The sequence below is a fragment of the Nomascus leucogenys genome, chromosome 11 (assembly GCF_006542625.1).
Source record: "Nomascus leucogenys isolate Asia chromosome 11, Asia_NLE_v1, whole genome shotgun sequence".
Taxonomy (NCBI): Eukaryota; Metazoa; Chordata; class Mammalia; order Primates; family Hylobatidae; genus Nomascus; species Nomascus leucogenys.
In genome coordinates this window covers 36,110,767-36,135,679 of record NC_044391.1, presented here as the reverse complement: position 1 = coordinate 36,135,679, position 24,913 = coordinate 36,110,767, and the positions used below count along the sequence as shown (strand labels likewise).

At 33.9% G+C, this 24,913-nt stretch overlaps 1 protein-coding gene across 15 annotated transcripts in view; it reads left to right on the top strand.

The window, feature by feature from the left end:
• The window catches only part of DGKB (diacylglycerol kinase beta), a 799,601-nt gene that overhangs the window by 247,952 nt on the left and 526,736 nt on the right, over nucleotides 1–24,913 (top strand). For all 15 annotated transcript variants that reach the window (XM_030822175.1, XM_030822171.1, XM_030822169.1 and 12 more), the window contains 6 exons: nucleotides 3,677–3,726; nucleotides 7,230–7,304; nucleotides 10,728–10,847; nucleotides 19,493–19,610; nucleotides 22,003–22,091; nucleotides 22,175–22,291. In XM_030822175.1, coding sequence (XP_030678035.1) covers nucleotides 3,677–3,726; nucleotides 7,230–7,304; nucleotides 10,728–10,847; nucleotides 19,493–19,610; nucleotides 22,003–22,091; nucleotides 22,175–22,291 — 569 coding nt within the window. The remainder of the gene's footprint in view (nucleotides 1–3,676; nucleotides 3,727–7,229; nucleotides 7,305–10,727; nucleotides 10,848–19,492; nucleotides 19,611–22,002; nucleotides 22,092–22,174; nucleotides 22,292–24,913) is intronic.

Below are 24,913 nucleotides of genomic sequence, written 5' to 3'. Positions count from 1 at the left end.
CTTAAAACTCTCCAAACTTTCTTCCTTGATGAATTAGACAGAATTTATAGAGAGCATTACCTCTTGTTAATGTGTTTAGGAATAAATTATTTAAAATGTTAGATTCTTCTGGCACTAATGAAGTAGGGATTTTCAGACCAACCTTCCTACTGGAATCAACTGGAAAATTTGGAACAAATGTATATTTTTAAAACCTGTTCAAAATTTTCAGGAAAGTATCAAAGGAACTTGGATTTTTAGGGCAAATTTTTGGGAAAAGGAAGCATGGCTTTTTCCATTTAATTAAAGAAATTAAAGTACAAGTCACTCATATATTTTTCCAGATAACAAGCAGAAATGGAAGCAAGATATTAGCAATCAAGTACAGTTATATATGTAAAGTAGCTAAAATAACATGTCCAGGTTCAATTTGGGATTATTACAGGCATTTAAATTTGACTTAACTTTTGAAAACAAAACAATGTATTTTGCCAAATTAAGAGAATAAAGAAGAAAATCATAAAAGTATTTTATCACATTCTATGTGTATTCTATTCATGATTAAAAACAAAACAACTGTAATAGCAAAAATTCTTAGCTAACTGAAAGTAGTATAGAACTCCTTTAATCTAATAATGTGTATATGTAAGAAACTCCCATCAAACTTTATATTTAAGAGTGAAATATTGAAGTTTCTCTCGTTGATACTGGGAACAAGACAAGAATGGCCACTACTCTAAGTATAGTTCAACTTTGTGTTGGAGATCATTGCTCATGGCAATAAGGCAAGAAAAATCCATGAAGTTTATGAGGATGGGAAAGAAGAAACTGAAATTCATTGTTTTAGACTACCCAGTAATCTACAGATCGATCAAGTACTTGAATTAATAAGTGTGTTTAGCAAGATCTGTGCCTACAAGGTAGAAATAAAAATCACTTGTATTTCTGTATGACACCAACTAATAATAAGTAAATAAAATTTAAGAAATTTTACCATTCATCAAATCAAAATTATGAAATACCTGGGAATAAACCTTTGAAAACTATTTGAAAGGTCTCTATACAGAACAATATGAAACATTATTGAGAGAAATTAAAGCTCTAAATAAAGAAAAATATAACATGGTTGTAGATTTCAAGACTCAGCATTTTAAAGATTCTCCTCCACACAGATCTATAGGTTCAGTACAATTTCATTAGAAATCCAGCAGTGTTATTTTGGTTTGTTTTTTGTTTTGTTTTGTAATAGAAGAAAGAAAAGATTGGCAAACATTTTCTCAATGTTATATTCAATTCAATTCAAAAGAAGGGATGTAGAATTCAAAATAACAGGTGTCTTTCGAGAGGGAAGAAAAAATAATGATGGGGGAGGATGAAAGGGGTTTTGATTTGTTGGTAAGAGTTCTATTTCTCGATTTAGAGGTAAGAGTTACATTGGTGTGTACACTTTAATAAGGTATTAAATAATACATTTATCTGTAAGTGTAATATTTCAATAGTAAGTTCATTTTTAAAACCAATGTTAAGTACACACTATCTTTGGGAAAGACATAGAATCAGGTTTATTTTAACTGGTTGTTTTTAATAAAGCATGTTATTATTTTTAAGCAATATTTAGGAGCACACAGAATCACTGGGAGAGGTAGAGAACAAATTCTAGAGGCTGCCTCTTCAGGAACGATGACCAAATGAAGTATTAAACTGGGCTGGGATGGTTGCCTCGAAACACCCCTGACTCATCCAGAACCCTGGATATTCTCTCTCAAACCACTGCCACCTCCCATCACCAGAAGGGATTCTGTGCAAGCTTCTTTTGCTTAGGTCACTAGCATCTGATTGATAACCTGGGACTGTGCTTCTGTGTGGTGGAGCCTGGACCATATGCACAGTCTAGCTTCAAGTCAGGCTAGTAAAGAAAAGGTATCCAGAGTTTTCATTTTCTAATGGTCTTCATAAAGTGTGCTTTTCAGAAAATAGGAAGAAGTTTCAGACACTGTCAATAATGAATGCCCAATATCTATATATTGTACCCATGTGTGTTTCTTTGAGTTCACGTTCCCAGTAAGGTCAACAAATAGGAACAGGGTTTCCACAAATTTGAATGACATGAAATGGTCATTTTGCAGTCATTTACTCCATTAAGGGTTAACAGAGTTATAAACGTCCCTCAATCTAAAATATATTTAGGCTTTTCTAGATATTTGCCTTATTCTTGGTAGTTAATCCTTTCTCTGAGTAGTCGGTCAATTCTTGCCACTTACAAAGATATTTTTCACTATTTGAGGCCTGCACTGCAATGTCTTGAAATGCTTAGTATCCACAATGCAGTAAGTTGCTCTTTCCTTCTGCATTTTATTTCATTTATTGACTGTATGAGAAGGAATCATTACCATGATTTACAAATACAGATATATAAGTCTTTTAGCCAGCTTAGTATTATCGCCCTTATGTCAATAGACAGACATTTGTTTTCTTACACTTTAACATCTTTAACATTTGTTTGCCTCTTACAATAAATAGAATATTATAGTTATATGGCTAACATTTTTCTTTCTTTTTAGCAATATATAGACTAATTATGCATCCTATTAATAACCATATGATAGAATTGGTGAAATGCAGTAACCATTAAATAAAAAAAAATCACCTACAGATAGACTATCAGGGTCATTATATAATGATGCTGCTTAGTTATCAACGTCTTTGTTAATATTATAGACCTCAGACATCAAGATCATTCAGGAAATTATACAAACCCAAGACAAACCCTTACTTCCATTCTTCTATTTTTACAGCTGTGTCTGTCTTCTCTATTTATCTCAAAATGGCACCTGTGGCCTCTTCCACAGCCTCCTGGGGATGTGTGAATTATACAAGGGAATCCTCGGGCCCATCAGGGAGCTCTGTCATCTGCTTTCCTGAACCCTCTAACAGAGAGCCAATGTTCTCCTTTCCCTTACTTGATTAGTTCAAAGATCAGTTACCCTCTGAAGCTCCACCTCAGATTTAAACAAATAAACCATGAAAGCCATGATCATAATGCAGTTTTTCTGTGCTGGCTTCCTCCATCAGAAAGAATCCGTTATTTTGCACTCCTCATTCTTCACCCATATTGCTTGGGGATCAGTCCTAACAATGGCATCTATTTGTGTCATGATCTATGACTTTCATTCACTTTTGTGTCTATCACCTCCCTTAACTTTCACAGTAAATGTGTGTTACGGTAGAATGATTATTCTCACTTTACAGATAAAGAAAACAGTTTTTGACCAAGCTCTTGTCATTGTGAATGGTGGATTTCAAATTATAGTTGACTTCTAAAATTTCACATTAGTTGTTTTTCCTTATGCATTCTGCTCTTTAATATCCAGGCTTTGAATATTTCAACTTCTTCTCTTTCATTTTTGAGTTGACATTTAATGATCTTGTAATAAAGAGTTTAAACAAATAATAGTACTTTTTAGTGTCTTCTAGAAACAAACAAAATTTGATAGACTTTGTGCTATCCAGTATTTCTATTAACTAATTAATTCATTTTCAATTTAGTTTGAGAAATAATCCCACAAATTAATTGTTTGGAGCAGGGGAGGAATTTAGTACTTGTTTTCAATGCAAACTAAATTTTAATGAATATGCTTTAAACTAACATTGATCTTATTTGCCTATAATCTTGTTTTCAACACCTCTTTCATTCTAGTTATGTTTCGCCTTTATGACACGGATGGGAATGGCTTCCTGGACAGCTCGGTAATTTTTTTCTTCAAAGTTTCTGTGAAAACTTCAGAGTTTCTTCTGAAAAATGCAATGAATAAATTTATAGTTATTACCACAGAAGGCACACTTAATGTAATTTACATCCACTCATATGGCATTTTTATCTTTTGAGTTTTTGAAAGAGAGTGATCTGAGGAAACTGTTGGGATTACAATTGTTCTACTGAATAGTTTTGCTACCACTACATGACTTTTTTTATTTTTCCTGCACTGAAGTTAGGTAAAAAAGAGAAAAGCACCAGCCTTGTCTGAATAAAACATAAGATTAAGTTGAAACCATTGATCTAGAATGAGAGAAAAACTATCCGTAACATTTGGCATTAAGGAAACTTGAGACTATAAGTCGAATTTTAAGGATTTATAAAGTCAATTTAATTATCTCATTATTTTCCCAGCTTTACATGGTATCTTTAGTCCTATATGCTGCTGAAATAGGTAAATATACTTACAGATTGCTTTCACAAACTTTGCTTCTTAAATATCTCATCCAATTTAATATTCAATTTATATTCTATAGTTATAGTCATAAAAAATAAGAAAATACCATCTTTATATGATTAACTGAAAGGAATAATTAAACGTTTATTTGTAATATATGGAAATCATTGCTAGCTTTCAGAGAAATAGAAAGTAGTTTTTAGTCTTACTGCACAGATCAGTACCATGCATGAAAGTCCATCTCAGGTTCCATCCAAGAATCTACCTTATGTTTGGTAACATATTTTGCATATTATATTATTTCTTGTTCTATCAAGGAAATATAAGAATATTAATAGAATAAGTGTCATAGTATGGAAATTTTGAAGTGCACCATTTTTAATATATTTAATATTGTTAAAAACAAATGTTATGATATATTTAATAATGACTGAAATAGACATGATCTCTGAAAATGAGTGAGTTTTTCTCATCATCTGATAGACCACCCTATGGCAGCTAAAATAGACTTTTAAAAGCAAAGCAATGAGGTTGGAAGCCTATTTATGTAACTTTGAGTAGGATAATGGTATATTAGCTTCTCCAGAGAGAGATTAAAATATATAACTCCTACTCTAGGAAATGACCATCACTCTGAATTGATGCTGTGATTGTGGGATTTATTATGTTTAAGTCTCAGTAATTTTTCAAATGCTGGCCAGGTGCGGTGGCTCATGCCTGTAATCCCAGCATTTTGGGATGCCAAGGTGGGCGATCACCTGAGATCAGGAGTTTGAGACCAGCCTGGCCAACATGGTGAAACCCCGTCTCTACTAAAAGTACAAAAGTTAGCCTGGCATGGTAGTGGGCACCTGTAATCCTAGCCACTCGGGAAGCTCAGGCAGGAGAATCTCTTGAACCTGGGAGGTGGAGGTTGCAGTGAGCCGAGATTGCGCCACTGCACTCCAGCCTGGGCGAGAGAGCAAGACTCCTATCTCAAAAAAAAAAAAAAAAAAAATTTTTTTTTTTCAAATGCTATTATTTTTAAGTGCCTAGTGGTCTTCAGTTTCCCATTAGAAATACCAAGCTACATAATAAATTTGCTCATTTTATGGTGCCATTTCACGACTAGAAATTTTAATTTCTTCTAGATACTTTAATATGCTTGTTATAGCACTTGTGACTACACTAATGCAAATTATATTTTAATGGAGAGTTGTTTTATTTAATGTTTCTTTTTTAATTAAATTAAAATGATGATTCTTTACTAGGCTTTAGCCATGGGTTGGCAGTTGATTTGAAAATTCAGTCAAATAGTCCTTTTTTTTGTCTCTTTTATTTTTTGTTAGCATATACAGTAGACTACTAGCAATATTTAGAACTATAGTCCCAATATTAAACAATGAGTTGGGGATAAATATATTTAGTTTTGGTTAAACTAGTCTCCATTTTTTTGTAATTAAAGGCCTGGATTTCATTTCTAGGGTTTTCTCCACAATACCTACTGCTCCAATATTTTTCCTTCACTATCAAGTTTAAATTGTACCTTCTGACGTCGTGTGTCTTGGTACCTTTAAGGTGTGCCAGTTCACCTACTGGGGGCAAAACAGAAAGAAAATGATAATTTGAAAAATGTCCACTATTTCTAATAATAATAGTTAAGATTTTTTGGTCATTTGCAATATGGCAAACAACAAAATAAATGCATTTTGTATAATAACATGTTTAATCTTTGAAGCAATTCTATGAAGGAGGTAAAGTTAGAGTAGCTATTCTACCGACGAGAAAACTGAGTCTTAGGTGGGGTGGCTTACCTAATATCACATGCCTACGTAACAGTCCACCAAAAATAGTTTGTGTTCTTAAATCCGGGAACTTTAACACTTACAAACCATTAAGGCACGTGTAAGCAAAGATGGAGTAGGTGAGAGATTAGTAATGCGTGCATGCACACACATGCACACTCTTAACCTATAATTCAAGGGATTTATGTCTTAAAATTTGTTAATCTGTAATAAATATGTTTATATTTGTATTACTTCTGGGGCAGCCTGTCTTACTTAAGTAACGTATTCATAATTATACTTTTTTTTGTGTGTGTGTGTGTGGAGAGAGGGACTATAGCTTTCATTAGTTCCTCGGAGGGAACCACGGCTCCCCAAAACAGAATCTGTTTTATCATATTTCTTCTCCATTCCATGAACATCGACTACATATATTAGATGAGAGATTTGAGTAAAATAATCTTTAACTATTGTACTTTCAAGCTTTATTCTTTTATACTTCTTACATTTTAAATCATACCGTAAAACACCACTTTTCAAATTATGTCATGTTTTCATGTAAAATTACAAGCATTTCCCAAAGCCATGTTTAATCTTTTCTATAGGTGGAGAAAAATTAAAACATTAGATAAATAGGCAGGAAAATGTTTTAATTAATTTAGCCAGGTCGTATGTATTAATTTGCAATTCTTCAAAGAGTTGATAATTGAGCAGAATAATATGGAAATTCAAACTAAAATTTCATCCTCTCACAAAATAAATGCTACATATACTTGTCCTGCAAACCTTGACCCTGAACACTCTTCTTTCAAGAGCAAATTATTCAATACATGACTAAAACAGTCAATATACATTCTCAGTGCATCAGGATAAAAATAGACTTCTCACTTGTCCTCAAATGATTTTTCCACCCTTTCACATCTGTTTACAAGCCAAAGGTTCAGGGAATTCAGTGTCTTAAAAATCACATGTGACAATATGTATTTGGTCCTGCTTTCTTCACACTCTCTTTTAGTAGAAGAAAATGTATTTTTTGTAAAGTTGTGCCCTCTGCTGGTGAACATTTCTAGACAATGTACAAGATAAATTTATATTTAGGATTCTCTTTTCTTTATATAGTTAATTAGACCTTTAAAAAGGATTATGTACATATACATATTCCCATAGAACTCATGTTAACTTTTTTAGCTACACATTGAACAAAACAATTTCTGCAAGTGAAAGATTTAAAACTCACTAAGATCTTGTATTCATATTTTTTATCTTTCTCTTCCAGGAGCTAGAAAATATCATCAGCCAGATGATGCATGTTGCAGAATACCTTGAGTGGGATGTCACTGAACTTAATCCAGTAGGTATATGAATGATTTCACTATCGGCTAAATTCTGGAAGGCCTCTTTCTTTTTTTTTCTTTCTCTTTCTTTCTTTCTTTCTTTCTTTCTTTCTTTCTTTCTTCTTTCTTTCTTTCTTTCTTCTTTCTTTCTTTCTTTCTTTCTCTCTCTCTCTCTCTTTCTTTCTCTTTCTTTCTTTCTTTCTTTCTTCCTTCCTTCCTTCCTTCCTTCTTTCTTTCTTCTTTCTTTCTTTCTTATCTTTCATCTTCCTTCCTTTCTTCCTTCCTTTTCTTTTCTTTTCTTTCTTTTTCTTTTTTTTCTCTTGTCTGGGACCCTGATATATTCCTGTCATTTCATTTTGTCTTTTGATAACTAAGCTACTATTTCTAATCAGAAGTCAAAGTAGATTCTGAATAAGATAACAAGGTATATGTGGAGTTCTGAAGCTGTTAACAGTAACTTTTGCTTTCTTCCTCATGGAAGTTATTTTGAATGGTGTTCTTACATACATGTGGATAAGCAGAAGGTCCTGATAGACACTGCCAAGGCCATGCCATGCCATAAAAGAAGATGGTAGTTTTCCATGCACAGTGCATTGTGTTACCTTGTATATATGTTATATACTGCTTTCAACTCTCTGTGGTAGATACACTATTTTGTTTTTCATTTTGCAGAGGAGTAAATTGAGACCCAAATATGTTAAAATTACTTGCCCAAAGCTCTTCAGCTAGTCAGGAATTTTGAATTAAATTGTTTAGAGAAAGAGTATCTAAAAATGCTTATAAGAACATAGAATTCTTATTTTGAATAAACATCAAAATTTCAACATTATTCAAATACATATTAGAATATACTTGACTTGAAACCATAACTTTGGCCACAGAAAATATTTTGGGGAAAGTTGGTAAGAGATATTGAGTTTATATTATTTTTAAAACCTTTAGCAAAGTGTATATGAATAAAGCAAATGCAAATAAATTTTATTTAAATGATTTTACATTGTATGCAAATTCAAGAAGTGTATATTTAACCTCTGTTCACATCTATGCAGTAAACAACAGGATAATGGCATGAGTATATGCTGCAAGAACTCTGATAGCATTTTCCTGTCTTACTGGGATTAGGATTTTTCCAGTTTTAAATCAACTATTGGGAAATGCATATGCTGTGCTTATAGTGAGTGGCAGATGTCATTAACAGGCTGCCATTTGTATGTGGAATGATAAAGTAGATGGTAACATGTATTTAATTTATTGTTTGACTCACCTTAATATTTTCACCGAAAGCCAGGAATTTCTGATTTTTTCTGTTGCCCTTTTAATCGACAACAGCTTTCTCCTCTCCTACTCACCTTTCTACCTGTGCAGATTAGTCATCTGTCAATCAAGCCAGCTTGTTACTACATGGAGAGTGGGAGGGGGATTTGTTTTTCCATTCAGGTTTCTAAACAGCGGGCACTACCACTTCTCAACAAAAGCATTTTTGGTGTGTGGGTGGGTGGGGGGGGGTGTTTGTAGATTTGAGAAAAAGGAGATCAGGATGCTAGGAGGAAGGGGAAAGCTGGTGGCTGAGTAGTCTTTCTACAACAAATACCTAGTGTATTTGTCAGATTATTGACTGGAGAATACAAGTAATAAACTATAGCATTATTTGACATGTGTGTTACTGGTAAGTCTGCTACTATTCCAGGGAGCTGAAATGGTACAAAGTTGTACATTATGTGTGCTGTCATGGGAACTGCCTCGTCATCTTGCCTAAGGCTTCAGTAGTTCTCATTGTAAACAAATGTGCACATCAGCAGGCTTCTCATAGGTTTGCATATATAAATAAAGAGAAATGGGCCCGGCTTGGTGGCTCAAGCCTGTAATCCGAGCACTTTGGGAGGCCGAGGCAGGTGGATCATGAGGTCAGGAGATTGAGACCATCCTGGCTAACATGGTGAAACCCTGTCTCTACTAAAAATACACACACACAAAAATTAGCCGGGCGTGGTGGCAGGCGCCTGTAGTCTCAGCTACTCGGGAGGCTGAGGCAGGAGAATGACGTGAACCCGGGAGGCGGAGCTTGCAGTGAGCCGAGATTGCGCCACTGCACTCCAGCCTGGGCAACAGAGTGAGACTCTGTCTCAAAAAAAAAAAAAAAAGAGAGAGAGCGAGAGAAATGAACATTTGAGGTTGATTATAGTAGTAGGGAAGACTGGAGTGTCCCTAGAAGTTTTTATCAAATTAACTCAGGCTCTACACTCAGTTCAATCTTATTTTTTTATGAGGCCCATGGGATTTGAGACACGCTGAGAGGATGGCTTTAACATGAGATTTATTACGTACAAAAAGGAAAGCGTCACCCATCTGAAACAAATGTCATTGTTTTATTTCTCTTATGATTGATACATTTCTTCTAATTCATCAGCAAGCTCTTGAGAGGCAGGGGGAGAAAAATAATCTAATTTTCAAAAACAATACTTTCCGAGTAAAGACACCAAACACAAGAGTGTCTAGGCAGACAATACTTCTACCAACAAATCAAATATTTCATGCATTGCATCTTTTCCAATCTCTGTTCCAATGCTCTCTGCATTTCTCTTTTTTTCCAAATTGATTAACATTTTTGTATTATATAAAGACAGTGAGTTCCTTTCTTCATTAGAATTCTTACCATGTTTGCCATCTTGATGCCATTAGATGGGAAGTACTTTGCTTTCCCAGCAACCAAGGGTAATATATTTGGAACTTATATATAATTTCCATTAATAATAACACAAACAACACCATATGACACTGACTCTATATGCCAGGGGCTCATCTGCTTATAATACATTAGCTTATTTAATCCTCACAACAGCCCTTCTAGGTAAGTACTGATATTGCCACCATACCACAGAGAAGTAAATGTATTGCAAACAAACACTGCAGAGAACATTTTAAGACATTATGTGCAAGTCATCTTTAGAAACGAAGTTTAATTAAACTTGATTTGATCCTTTAACTTCTTGACTCTATTAAATTCTGATAGGCAATTAAAAGCAACTAAATTCCCTCGCCCCTTACTACTTAGCAAAGAATTATATGAGCTCTTTGCCATGAAGTTAATTTGTTCAGACATTTTCTGGCATATATATGAATCTAAAAAATAATCTGGAGAAAGTAATTAAAGACCACTTTCATACTTATTAAAGATTCTTCTTGTTTTAGCTGTGCTGTTCATTGGAAAAATATTGAAAAGTTAAGCACTTATTTCTAAAAAGTGATCAGTGTAAGTGGCCAGGTTTAGAAATGCTAACAAAGTCACTACTTCATCAGTAATAGAATTAATGTTGTACTGAGTTACCAAGACAGTTATCCCAACTCTCCACTTATTTGTTAGTCACAATTTCATATGTTGTAGCCTATGAAATTTATTTTATTGATTGACCACAAATTTTCCCTTATCTCCTCTACTCCAGATCCTCCATGAAATGATGGAAGAAATTGACTATGATCATGATGGAACCGTGTCTCTGCAGGAATGGATTCAAGGAGGAATGACAACGATTCCACTTCTTGTGCTCCTGGGCTTAGAAAATGTAAGCATTTCCACAGAGAAGGGTGGCCTGGTGGTAAGTCAGTGGGGCTCTCTATTACACATTTTGATTACAGATTGATCTGACCATTTTCTACCATTAAGCATGCAGTGAGTGCCTGGAACTTTTAATAAGTATGCCATGGTGCAATTTGACAGTAACTCCTTGTGTAGTAATACTTGCCACATACATATTGATTCACTTTAGGTATTACTTTAGGATTAAAAATATATTCTCTCTCTTTTGTTTTCCTCTATTTAAAGTGCAATGTAGTGTTTTTAAGTTACTGACTTCCTCATATTATCTAAAGCAAGAGACTCTCCAATATTATTGTATTTTGCAGTTCTTGTGGTGCTTCATTATTTCAATGTTCCTCCTACCTATAAAGGTAATCTATTTTATTGAAAACTGATACTTGGAGGAGGCAGTTAAATATCTCCAGTGGTTTAAAGATTAGGGGTGCAAAAAGCCATTGCGGTTTCTGCCATTAATGGCAGAAACCGCAATGGCTTTTTGCACCAACCTATGTAAACATAAGTTTTTCTTGTATCAGCAGCAGCCAGGTTCTCATTCTATGCCTGTCAAAAGTTTTCTTGGAGTACTCCCTCTAGTTGCAATTAAATACCCTTGTGAAGGAATAAAATAAATCAACCTAAGATGAGAATGTAATATAATAATGGCTTTGAAAGCAAATCTTGCTGACCCAGACTTGAAGCAGATTTCAGTTATTTTTATTCTAAAAATCTGCTGAAATCTATAGTGGATGCCAGATTTTTAAATTCAGCATTAATAGTTAATGCAATAATTAGATATACTATGTATAGAATAACATGTCTACTTAATTTCAAAGAACATTAGGGGTGGAAAGAACAATGAAATTGTAATATTTAGAGTTTTAAGGTGGAAGACCAGAGTATTCACCACTTTGCTGCCAAACCCAAAACTTTTCATACTTCTTATTACCAGCTAAAATAATTTTACAGATTCAAGACTGTATCATAGTTATTCAAGACACCAAATTTTTAAAAGTCATTTCTCATGATATCTTACTGTCTGTGTTTGCGAAACATATGAGTGTATATAAAAATATGTTGACACATATGGGTTTAGGAATATATAAATGGGCTTTAGGAACATACAAATGAGCTGAGGGTTAAGGAATATGTATAAGTTTAGGAATAAATAATGGGCTTCAAGAGATTACCATTTGTTTTCTTTTTTACCTGGGTCTTCAAATTTCTTCTAAACTCAGTTGAAGCTTACCTTTCATGAGGCCCATGAGATCTGAGACATGGTCAGAGGATGGAAAACAATAAAATACTAATAAGTGACATATGGAAAATTACCCTTAAACTAATTTATTTAAACAAAATATAATATATATGTTATTGTTAATAGGTATATAGTTCTACACTTAAAACTTTTGTGAAATGGTGTTTCCTTGTACCTGAAGTTCTTATACTATACATAACTGAGTATTTTTTATAATACCATGATATTTGTCTCTATATTATCAATATTTATTTAACTGTTCATGTACCTTCTGACAAAAAGCATTATGTAAATCAGACTACTGGGAGAAAAGAAAGGAAAATTGGCAAAATGTTGACATTTTAAGGTTTAATGTATACTTTATCCTGAAAAACTGTTGTCAGAAAGCTTTGGTCAGGAAATTCCAATAATAATGGTTCCCTAGAAGGACATTTTATGTTTGTAAAGCTGAAATTTGTATATTCTAAGCATTTATGGAAATTCTAGGATGAGAGAAGGAGGGAAGATGCAGGAATGAGCAAGTAAATCATCTGGTAGTCGAAGATGGGATAGAAAAGTGCAGAAAGGGACAGTCAGTTGCCTGTATTTTAAATGTCGCAAGAGATTTTTTGAAATGATGATGTTTTTCTTTGGAAACTACTGCTGATACATTATTTATCATTTAATTTATAAATGTAGATATTTGTGAAGTTATAAAAAATTATCACTGGTAATAGAGTCCACAAATCTATACGATTGAACTCAAAGTATTTTAAACCAATATAATACCTCATTAGTTTCTAGTGTAGTATTATTTCAATTGTAAGGCAATGCTATGCACTTAATGTGCATTCTATTAATCATACGTCATTTACTTTCTAATAGTATTTGTAAACTTATTTTTTATGTTTTTAGTAAAAAGGGAGTGTCTGGAGTTAAATAAGTCTAAGGTTTTATGGTAGCAATCAGAGCTGTGTTCCAGAGTTGTGTTTCCCAGTGATGGCCGCTAGATGGCAGAGGCACATTATTTAACCTTAAGAGACCGCCTTAAATCTGAGATTAGATTCAGCCCCCCACCCCATCTCTGTAAAGAACAACTTTAAAAGAAGAAATTTCCCTTTTCTTTCATTTTGTGAAAAAAATAAGCCACCTACATTTTAAGCTGTCTTTTAATAAAATGTATAAGCCATAGAATCATGTGTAATGATCACAAAATACAGCATCTATTTGTTAGAGCTGTTGAATTCTAAGGCATGGTAATTGTTTTAAAAAGCGGGAATGACACCAAGACAACTGAGTGATGAGAGCCTTTTTTAGTAATTGAGATTTACTTCCTTTCTGTAGGCAGTTAATGTGTTACATTATTACCTGTAGAGAATTTGATCCATGAATCTATCCCCTCACCTTTGCTTATTTAATTGAAAAATCTAGATACTGCAGTTTGAAGTTGGCCATTTATTGTGAAGCTTGTCTTGTTATGTTGTCCTTACATTATTGTCTATTGTCAATTATGAGCTCGGGGAGTAGGTTCTAATTGATAGTGCACGTAAAATACCACAGTGTATTTGAAAGTGACTGTGGTGTCCTAGCCAAATTACACAGAAAAGGAAGTAGTCCTAGGAGACTAATCTTCACTTCTAATGTAAGGCACAACAGTTACGATTTCAATGCAATACATTTTTCTCTACCAACAGCAGTTTAAAAACTAGTCTATTTTAAAGAATATCTGTTTTGGTACAAAAATCAGAAATGGAGTTGATGGGGACCAGACTGTATACCAAATAGTAGAGAGTAAGAGCCATTTCTTTTCTCTTAGAAGAGGCTCTACAAACTTTACAAAATACAAGATGAGTGGGTCAGAAATGGTATAGAGTGTTAGTGTCTCTTACATTTGAAGGAAAATTGAGAATTTGGATGGCTTTGTGATTCTGATTACCACAATAAAAATTTATACCTGAGACTTATTCATTCTTCCTTCAGAATTCACCTCATTGGAGAATTGTTTTTTAAAAAGAATCCCATGTAACTAAAACACTTTTTTTGTTGAATAACTTTATATAGAGGTAAACTCTGTTCCAGTGATTGGAAACTGTCTGCAGAGGGAGAGATATTAAGTAATTTTGGCTATGGGGCCATAAGGTCTCTACCATAACTGCTAAACTCTGCTGTTCCAGCACAAATGCAATCACAGAAATTACATAAATGAACCAGAAAAGCTATGTTTTAATAAAACTGTATGTGCAAAAACAGGTTGCTGGCCAGGTTTGACTCAGTGCCATAGTTTGCCAACTGCTCATCTATTCTATCACCAATTTCTCAGATTAAAAAACAGAAAAAGTTTTAATTTATTTTAATTCATTCGGAAGAAAGGAATCTAATACCTTTTACTTGGCACAATCAGAAAACCACAGCAAGACATAAGGACTAATAGAAAGCATAGGAGCAGTGAACATCATCAAACTGATCAAATAACAGACACTAGCTCTGTTATTAACTAACTAGGTCATTTTTATGCCAAGCAGTTGCTCTCTCTGGAAAAATGAGAAGTTAGTCAAGAAGAGAAGTTAGTGTTTCCTAATACTCTTTCAGTTCGAACATTCCTTTTCCTGCATGAACAAGATAATAATGCTTCAATTTCTGAAATCTCTAATTTTGGATCGTCATTTAATTTTTTCAAGGAAAATTCCTGAATTTATATTATAGGGAAAAGAGAAATGTACATTTAAGCAGTAGACTAGCTTGAAACAGCGATACCTTACCTTAACTTGTTATTGTGGATTGTTGTACCCAAATCTAGCCTGCATGGTTTCTGGATGGTTTATATTTTGGTCTCACTATATGTGTGCAAAAAATCCTGGTCTTCAATTCTTATAGGTCATTTAAACTTTGCCTTTGATTGAGATTGTTTAAGACACATTTTTTGCTTGGCTCTCAGTAAAGTAACATGTAATGTGTTCTCTGATGAAATTCCTGAGTGATGGAGAATAGAAGACAATGTATTATATTTTGGGAGCTGATGTTCAGCACATCAATTTTTAAAAGTTTTTAATTTGGTTAAGAGTTTTTGTTCTGTCTATACTTTGCTCAATGTAGAAAGCAGTTACAAAACTAGATGAATGCAAAAATTCTTGAGATTCCAGATTGTGTCATTTAAGAAAAATGACTACGTGGTGTAACCTGCTGTTGATTTTCCATTTGAGCCTCAGGAATGGCAGGTGACCTTACAATGTGTGGTCTGGAGATGAAGAGTTGATGACAGCTCCACTCAGAATTTTAAAACTTTTCTCTGCATTCTCTTTGCCCAGGCCTAATAGAGCTCATCTTTTTGTCTAAAAGAGAAATTCCGGCCGGGCGTGGTGGCTCACGCCTGTAATCCGAGCACTTTGGGAGGCCGAGGCGGGTGGATCACGAGGTCAGGAGATCGAGACCATCCTGGCTAACACAGTGAAACCCCGTCTCTACTAAAAATACAAAAAATTAGCTGGGCGCGGTGGCGGGAGCAGAGGCTGAGGCAGGAGAATGGCGCGAACCCGGGAGGCGGAGCTTGCAGTGAGCCAAGATCGCGCCATTGCACTTCAGCCTGGGCAAAAGAGCGAGACTCGTCTCAAAAAAAAAAAAAAAAAAAAAAAAAATTTCTTTCACATTGTGATAATTTTTTTTTGGACACCTTGGACAAAAAGTAAGGCAATTTGATGTTCTTTGTTATTTAATGAGTTGGAAGTAATTATTTGTAACATTAGCTCTTCTCTCTCTCTCTCTATATATATATATGTTAAGTCAGTTGAAACATAGGTGTGGGGAGAGAAGCATGTGGGTTAGGACATTAGTGAAATTTCTCCTTGAGGTCTTCTGAAAAAAAATTATTTATAGCAGCCCTTGTTCACTTGAACATTTTATGTGATCTTGGAAGTATTTATGGAAAAACTAAAGCTTTAGAATCACTAGGATAATGATTTTTATTTATGGAAAAACTAAAACTTTAGAATCACTAGGATAATAGGTTTTAAAAGTTCTGAAGAGCAATTATTTCCTTTGAAACATCCATTTGCCTTCTAGGCAACTAAGAGTTGGGGAAAAATATAAAGTTCCTTCTCAGCATGGAGTAGCCTAGGATTCATTAAACATTTCTCTGTCATAAACACAGACCTGAACAGCTTCATTACAATACACAATGTTATGTCTGGTGATGAAAAAAGAGCAATTTTAATGAAATAAAGTGAAATTTTAGGTATCTTTCTCAATTCTTTTGGCTGAAAATTGGGATGTTACACAACGCAACCCAATGAGGGTAATAATATTTGCTGTTTATGTAACACCCGTCTTCTGAGAAACCAAATTAACTTCACAGATATTGTATAATGAAACCTCACACCACGGCCTGGAAAAGGGAAGTGGGTACTTTCCTTTCATTAGAGAGGAAAATAGGAAGAAAGGTGAAATGGCTTATTCACATTTTCATAGTAGGCTAGGAATCAAGCCTTTCTGGATGCCCTGCTTATTTTTGTTTTATAAAAAATAAATTCCCTTTTTTGACAAAAAATATATATTTGCAATGGAAGTACTAATAGGAATGTGCTCTACTGGCTGATAGAATATAAGGGGCAGATTCTTCCCCTCCCCCATTAAGTTTACAATCTAAGTAAGATAAACAAGACAAGACATGAAATATAGAGTTGGAGTATAATTTGCACTGCTGAGAAGTAATTGGCTCCTGGTTTCAATTTCTTCTCTTAAAGAAGTCACATACATATTTCATCCCTTGCATATTTTGGCAATGTATCCAGCTAAGAGCTATAAAGCCATTTAATTTGTTTTTTGGTAAAGCATTTTATGCCTGGATAATGGATTTGTACATCAGTTGCAGCCTGTAACATGGCTAAGTGTTCTGATTGACAGAACACCCACGTTCAGACTTGTTTATTTTTTGATAAGGAAAATGCCAGCTAACTTACTCCATATGTGCTCTTCAAAGGATGAAGCTTATTCACATGTAATGCACAATCATTTAAAAATAAAATGACAAGAATTACAAGAACAGTAATACATACGAAAATTAGATTTTTGTCCTTTTTATTTAAAAATGTTTTTAAGTACTTAGCTACTACTTTTAATTTTTAAAATATTAAGTTTTTTAAAAATTTACAACCCCATATTTAACCTTTCCACATAAGGATGTTTAAATATTATTCGAGGGGATATAAATTTTAAAATATAGACAGTTTTGAAAATATAGCAAAGTTAAATATATAAAGTAGTCTATTCACGTGATAAAGCTACTAGAAATCTATGACTCACCCAAACCAAAACAGGAGATTAATACAAAGCCTATTTCTTAGGTTTGGAAAGAAAATTGAAACACCTGTGTTTTCTGAAATTTTCTGTATGACACCTGCGTAGCTGTAGTTGTTGAGACTTTGTTAGCCCCTTGTCAGAAAGGTAAATCTGAGCAATGTCAAGAATTGTAAAGGGTCCAGAATTTACCCTATTGGAAGTTAACATGTTATCTTGCCACAGTTTTATGGATGATGACAGAGGACATGAGACTCCTCAGTCAGAGACAAGGGACTTTGTTATTCACAACAAAGAAAGCAACAGGAGCTTCACGTTTGAGTTCACCTTGCCTCCAAAATCTCATGGGAACGACAGAGTGGGACCCAACTAATGATTGTGCACAGCATCAAGTTTTGGAAACCCTGACTTAGGAAAACTAAATGAATTATAATGTGTAGGAAACAAACCCATTTAACCTTTGCCTACAAGGGAATGATTACTTTTATTGTATTGTAAGTAGAGTAAGCAAACTGGCCCTCTCCTCAGGAGGGAGACATGTCTCTATTGTCCAAGGCTAGGCTGTTTGTTACTCAAACGTCTTTGAAAAGATAGTCTTAAGAAGAAAAAAAAAGAAAGAAAGAAAAGAAAGGACAGTGCTTCTGTTTCCAAAACATGAAGAAATTCAAGAGACCCACCGAGAATTATCACCCAGGAAGCATTTCATTAATGTTTCATGTTATGATGCAAATTTGACATTTCTGGTTCTAATGTAAGAATTAGTTACTATAGATTTTCTCTAGTATTACAAATCTGGTGGTTTATCCCTTGACTGGGAATAGGAAAGGTAGTTAGGAGCATTATTATTAATATTTTATTATCAAGAGAAACAAGATGATCTGAATATATTTATATTGTCTCACTACTACAGGAGTAATGTTAATGCCCAAGCACTTAAAAGATGCTCAGAAATTATTAGGTGAATGTGTTCCAAGAAATATGACAACTTGGCTAACCTGAAAAGTTATGGCAAATAATGTTTTCAATAGAATACCAATAAATGTTAACATGTTTGATATAATTTGGTGATTAGACTACAAAAAGTACATGTTAATGGAGAAAATGATGGTAGCAAAAGTAATAAGATATAAAAATTTCATTTAATATCTTGACCTTCTTGTAAGGAGTTCAAGAAATTCCTAAGCATCATATTATTTCATTTTATTTTAATCTTGAACAATGCAGCTGTGATTAAACACCTACAGGAGTAGCTATTATGATATAGAGAGTTTTACTGAGAAGAGAAAAAAATAAAGTGTTTTGCTAAAGTGGGAATTAATTTAAACCCAAGGTTGTATTGTGGCAAATAACCGTAGTGATTGTTATAAATATAAATATTAATACAGTTTTAATATTTTTATCATCTTTCTGTGAGATTTAAACTACTTATATTTTATAAGGGGGGTAAACAAAATGGTATCATAATTAAATCCTTTAAAAAGTTTATCTTTTAAAATATACTATTTGTGGCATACTCAATATATTAACATAAATTGGAATATAGTATAAGGACTCCTCGAATGAAGCCCTAGAATGTCACCAGTAACTAACCTTTTAGTATTGGTTTTCCATTCCATCCCATTTCTCTGCCACCTTACATGACCTGATCACCATCATGAATTTTGTGTATTACTACCAGTAAGCAAGGGTTAATGATGTCTTTGCAAGTTTTTGTTTATCAGGCTGTTCCACTGAAGGTTATTTTCTCTTTCTCTTCATTTATTTATTTGTTTATGGAATTGTGCTAAGGATAAAGTATTTAAAGGAGAGGCAATCACGTCCCTGATCCATTTGGCAGGTCATGATGATGGCTTGGGGTACGCTGTTGAGCTGTTAATATTAGACAAGAATTTGTGGGTTGCTATAGCATCAGTGATTTGTTAGCAGTATCTCATTTCACTGGAGCACATGTGTTTTTCTAAAGGCTCTGTGGTGATCTTGGAGAAAGTCAGGGATGAAATAACAGATTGTCTTCAGATGCTTCAGTCCAGCTCTGAATTTTATTGGCACTTACATCTTTCACTGTTTATTTCATTAAGTGAAATCTGTTTCTCTTACGTCCCATGCAGAACGTGAAGGATGATGGACAGCACGTGTGGCGACTGAAGCACTTTAACAAACCTGCCTATTGCAACCTTTGCTTGAACATGCTGATTGGCGTGGGGAAGCAGGGCCTCTGCTGTTCCTGTGAGTACATTTGCTCTGCCTGGACATCATCTCCTCAAGTGAGGAAAGGTCGATTTCATGGAATAGTCTTATTTGTAGATGGAGACCTAAAATTTGATCTGGACTGTGTCTGTACATGTAATTTATATTTTCCTGTAGTGTGTTTTTGAATGTTTAGGTTACTCTAATTTCTTCAGTTTTGGAAAAACTACCCTTGGAAAAAAATGAAGGACATTTTCCAAGTCTTCAGCAATTTTCTTTCCACTGTAGTTTAATTTATTCATGTTTCCCATTTCTTCAGGGATTATTTTGAATATTTCCACTAGTTTTTCATACTTACATCTTATTCATATTTGTCCCCCCCTCCCCACATGTTCGTCACTTTATTCACATGAACATCTTATAATGAGTTGATTCCTTTGGGTATTTTGTTTAAGTTACATTAATTGATTAAAAATAGATTTTCATTAAAATTAAGAAATCGCAAGATATACGAACTAATTTTACACCTCAAGCCTATTATTTTTAATGCTAACAGAAAGAAAGTCTTCATATATGGTTAATAGATATTGGAATGCAAAGCATTGATGATTAATGAGTTGTGGCCATTTTAAAAATTTCAGTTCACCCATCTTTGCAATTTTCATTTTATTCTGTTAACTCAGGTCTGCCAATTAGAATGTTCTTATAGTGTATATAACAGTTAGTTTATAAAATCACCTAAGTAATTTTAAATCTACAGCATATCTACCTGAGAAAATTTTACAATCCACAATAGTCCTGATAAAGAGGAGTAGATATTATACCCACTTCATTTAAGTTCTCCATTAATCCATCAATTTATATCTCCCCAACCTTTTCGGCTTGTGCAAAATTACTGAAACTGTCAAGTTCATTAGACACATTCCATTGTTGTGCCTTTAATTAAATCTAATTTCTTACCTGGCTTCCATACCATCCATGGTTTATAGGTTTTTTGTTTGTTTGTCGTTAGCTAGCAGCTTCTTTGGTAATATGTTTGAGAAGTTCCTTTCTCTCAGCTGTATTATATGAAATTTAATACCATGTTTTAGTGCCACATATGCATATGATTTCTGAACTATTTACAAATTTTAATAAAGTTATCTGAAATTTGCCATGTGTAACATAGTCTCTGACAGCTACGTTTGAAAGGTTAGTTACATGTTAGTTACACTAGAACATTCTCCATATACAAAGGAAGTACTTTGTTTTTAAAGTTCTATTATTTTTAAGAAAAGGAATTTTTGTGGTAGAGTCTGTTAATAAGAACACATAAACAAAATGATAGGTCTCAAATAAGATGAGTGATATTATATGAGGAATGAGAATTTTGCTCATAAGATTTTACTGATTAGTGTGGTGAATGCGATACTCAGTATTATTTTTAATATGGAGGAGAAGAGAAAGCATGTTTTCTCCCTCATGTTGTCAAAGAAAATCACAGATATGAATATTTTGGAAGAGTTTTACTATATAAATATTATGTGGATTTAGTGTTTTTCATTTTAATTTGAGGCAGTGGTTAGTTTTTTGTTTTTGTTTTTATTGAGGAGGCTATATGGTTATTTTTAAGTATTGTGTTATATATTTATGCATTTAGAACCCTTCATCTGGAACCAACATTTTATTAAAAGAACACATGTAATTGACCCTAAATCATATTCAGACTCAAACCATAAAGAATTTGAAGGTGCCTAAAATGTATGTCTTGGTTTTCTGACTCATATTATATGTATACATAGATACATATATTTGCTTATGTGTATGTATACATTTGCATAGTAACATAAATTTTTGCATATGTATACAATATGCTGCCTAGCAAAGGCTGTTGCTTTTGGACAAACGATGCCATGATAGCAAGTAAAGGATGAACTTTTACCAAAGGCCTGGCATGTATGATGAAATCTATTCTCTGGAAATAGACTAATCAGCCGTTTAAGATTTAGGTAAGAGACAAAATAGCATAAACACATGGGCTTTTATTCCCATACCCACCAGCTGCTCTCATGCCTATACTTTGTAAAATATAGATCTCTGCCTTCTAGCAAATGACACCAAGCCATTTGGCAGTCATCAATTTGTCTTTAATATTTTTGTCATCTGGGAATTATTGTGAAAAATTTGAGTGAGGACTGATTTAATTAAGCATTTCCTGCTATGCCATGATAAAGGAGCCTTGGTTTTTCACATGCATAATATTTCCTGTACTAATTGGCCTTTTATATTCCATGGTAAAAACAGTCGACTTGGACTTCTCCTTGATGTGCCTGATTGGATTGATTAGGGAGCAGTGGATATGAAATGAGGTTCTGTTAATATCATTCTTTCTCTATAAAATTACAACCAGGACCAGGATTAGCTCTGAATTTGTGTACCTGTTTCCCTTCAGTTTGCAAGTACACAGTCCATGAGCGCTGTGTGGCTCGAGCACCTCCCTCTTGCATCAAGACCTATGTGAAGTCCAAAAGGAACACTGATGTAAGTTTGTGTGCATGCTTGCTTTCTGAAGGTGGCCATTATGTGGTGTGTCTTCTTATCACAATGATGTCATTCTGTTCTAGGTCATGCACCATTACTGGGTTGAAGGTAACTGCCCAACCAAGTGTGATAAGTGCCACAAAACTGTTAAATGTTACCAGGGCCTGACAGGACTGCATTGTGTTTGGTGTCAGATCACAGTGAGTAACAAATGGAAAACAAATCCCAGCATTCACCCACACTGAAGACTGTGTATATTATACTCTCTGAAAGTCCTACCCTAGAAGGGCTTCCTGAAACTCAGTGTAAGCATAAAACCATGGAAACTTCTTATTTCAGCTTGTTTGCAAAGAGATAGGCTCAGGGTCAGATTTGTCCCCATAGAGTCCAGAATTTTAGAGCTGGTGACAATCTTAAGAGATGATACCATGGTATGGTTTTTAAACTGTGTTCCATGGAGTACTAAAGGTTCCCAGGAAGGTAATCAGAGGCCATGGCTAGGAGTAAGCAATGAGAATAGGATATTGTTTGGGTAGAACTCAGCTCTCCCTTTACTCCACAACCCTGTTTAATAAGGGTTTTCTGGTTTGCTTATTGTAAATTTATTTTAGTCATAAAACCTATGGGCTTAAAACGGTTAGAAAAATGAACAATGAGCTTCAATGATTTAAGTATATAGCGAAGACTCTAGGACCAAAAAAAGTTAAGCCAATTGTCCTTGACCACGTGACTAGATAGAAGTGCAAGTAGGCCGTGTTTTATTTACGACTTGATGCATCTAAAAATTCATCTTACCCTTCTTCCAACATATTGTTGCCTTCCTGTTTCAGTTAAATCGTACACTGGGGTATAAGAGAGACTGATGTAAATGCTAGTCTTGATGGTGTTCACAATTAAGTAAGAAGAGATAAATTGGTCTTTTCTGGGACACTGGAATTTCACCTGGTTTGAATGACTGTCAAATCTAGCTTGAAAAAATTTTTGGAATGAATGCAGTTGTTAGATGGTACTTCTACAGTTATATGTGTAATTTCTGGAAGTTAATTAGAATCACACATTTTCAATAGTAGCTATTTTTGATAATGTAGTACAAAATATTTATGGGGCTGAAGTTTTGTTTTCCAGCATAGAGTGAGTATTCGTGTTACAGGACTAAAGTTTTTACTTTTGTCAGAATAAAACAGTAGGAGGCACTGAATCAGTTAAGCAAATAACTGTCTCTACTGTGCCCCCAAGTGCCCCACCCTCAACCCAGGGCTTAAACAATTCTCTTAAATGCTCTCTCTTTCTCTCTCTCTCTCTCACACACACACATGCACACACGCACACACACACACACGCACACTTATACAGAATGATGAGAAAAACAACTGACTTACTTTTCAAAAATACAATTAAGTACTTTCCTTTAAATGAACACATTTTCTGCAATCATTTTCAGCTATTAGTTAAATTATGTTTACATTTGAAATTTTCTCAATTATGAAAGATAGTTTTTTAAAAGTGTTTGGTTAGTATAATAAAATGTCTAACGATGATTCAAATTTTACACATGAATTACTCGAACATCGAATTCTCAGTTTTAAGAAGATCATAACTACTTCATTTTTAAAAACATTCATGTACATTTTTAAAAATCAGGGTTTTTTTTGCTAAGCATTTACAAAAATACGTAGTTTTTGTTTCAGACCTTGTAGGTGGCTTTCTCTTATTTTTTTCATATAGTGAATATTTCACTGGTTATATCTTAACTTTAACATAAGCTGAGATGAGAGAATATTAGAAATAATTTCTTCTTTGTATCTCCAATTTTTTCCTATTCTTCATAAATTACAAACATATTGTCTTAGGTTTATTATTCATATTTTCTTTTTTATTTCTTAAAAAAATCAATATTTTTAAGTGTGTACTCAGTTTGAACCCTCTAAAAACATGCATTGCTGCATTTTCTAATGGAAAAGCTTTCAAAGCTGTTAGAATTTTCTGTATTTGAATCCTCTCATTCTTTCTCTTTTTAATCTCCACGAAGTCTGTCTTCTACCCTTTCTAGTCATGGGAACCACTGTCCTCAAAGTTACCATTGCTAGTGATGTCTTATTGGTACACAAAGCATCTTAAAATTCTTCCTTTCCTTGTTTTATATTCCATTTTGTTTTTCTCATTCTCTTCCTTTTTGTTTTAATAGTTCTTTTTATCTGCTACTCCAGAATCCACACCTAGCCCTACCACTCACAAGTTATGCATTTTTCTTTGGTCTTGATCCTGATCCTAGCCTTACAAGAAAAGAGGCACTTTCTTTTACAGGAAAAAGGATATCACTTTTCAATAAACTGTACTTTTAAAAATCTAAATATCCTATGTCCCAAATCAGGTGAGACAATATACCCTTAATATTTTGTTCCTACACTAAATACCATTGAATAGCTGAATGTGAGTTTGTTTTGTCATTATGGCAAAGCACAACATAAACAGCAAATGTCTTAAATCCCCAAGTTCAAAATTACTAATAAATCAATCAATTAATCAATCTCAAAGTTCTATTCAGGAAACAAGTCTAACCAGGAATCTCTGATGGAGTTAAGGCAGAGTCAGAAAGAAAAAAAAAAAAGCTACCCTCTTACTAAGCTCTCTCAGGTCCTGAGACTTCTAGCCTTCCTCAGCCTTATTTTCTATAAACCATGAGCTCCAGGGGTCTTACAGGTATTAAGTTCATAAAACACAACTTGTGCAAATTTTTGAAAAGTTATCATATATCCAGGAGACTATATCAGCTTCTCAAAAGTCACTTCAGCCTCTACCTAGTTCTGGATTTTTAATTTTAA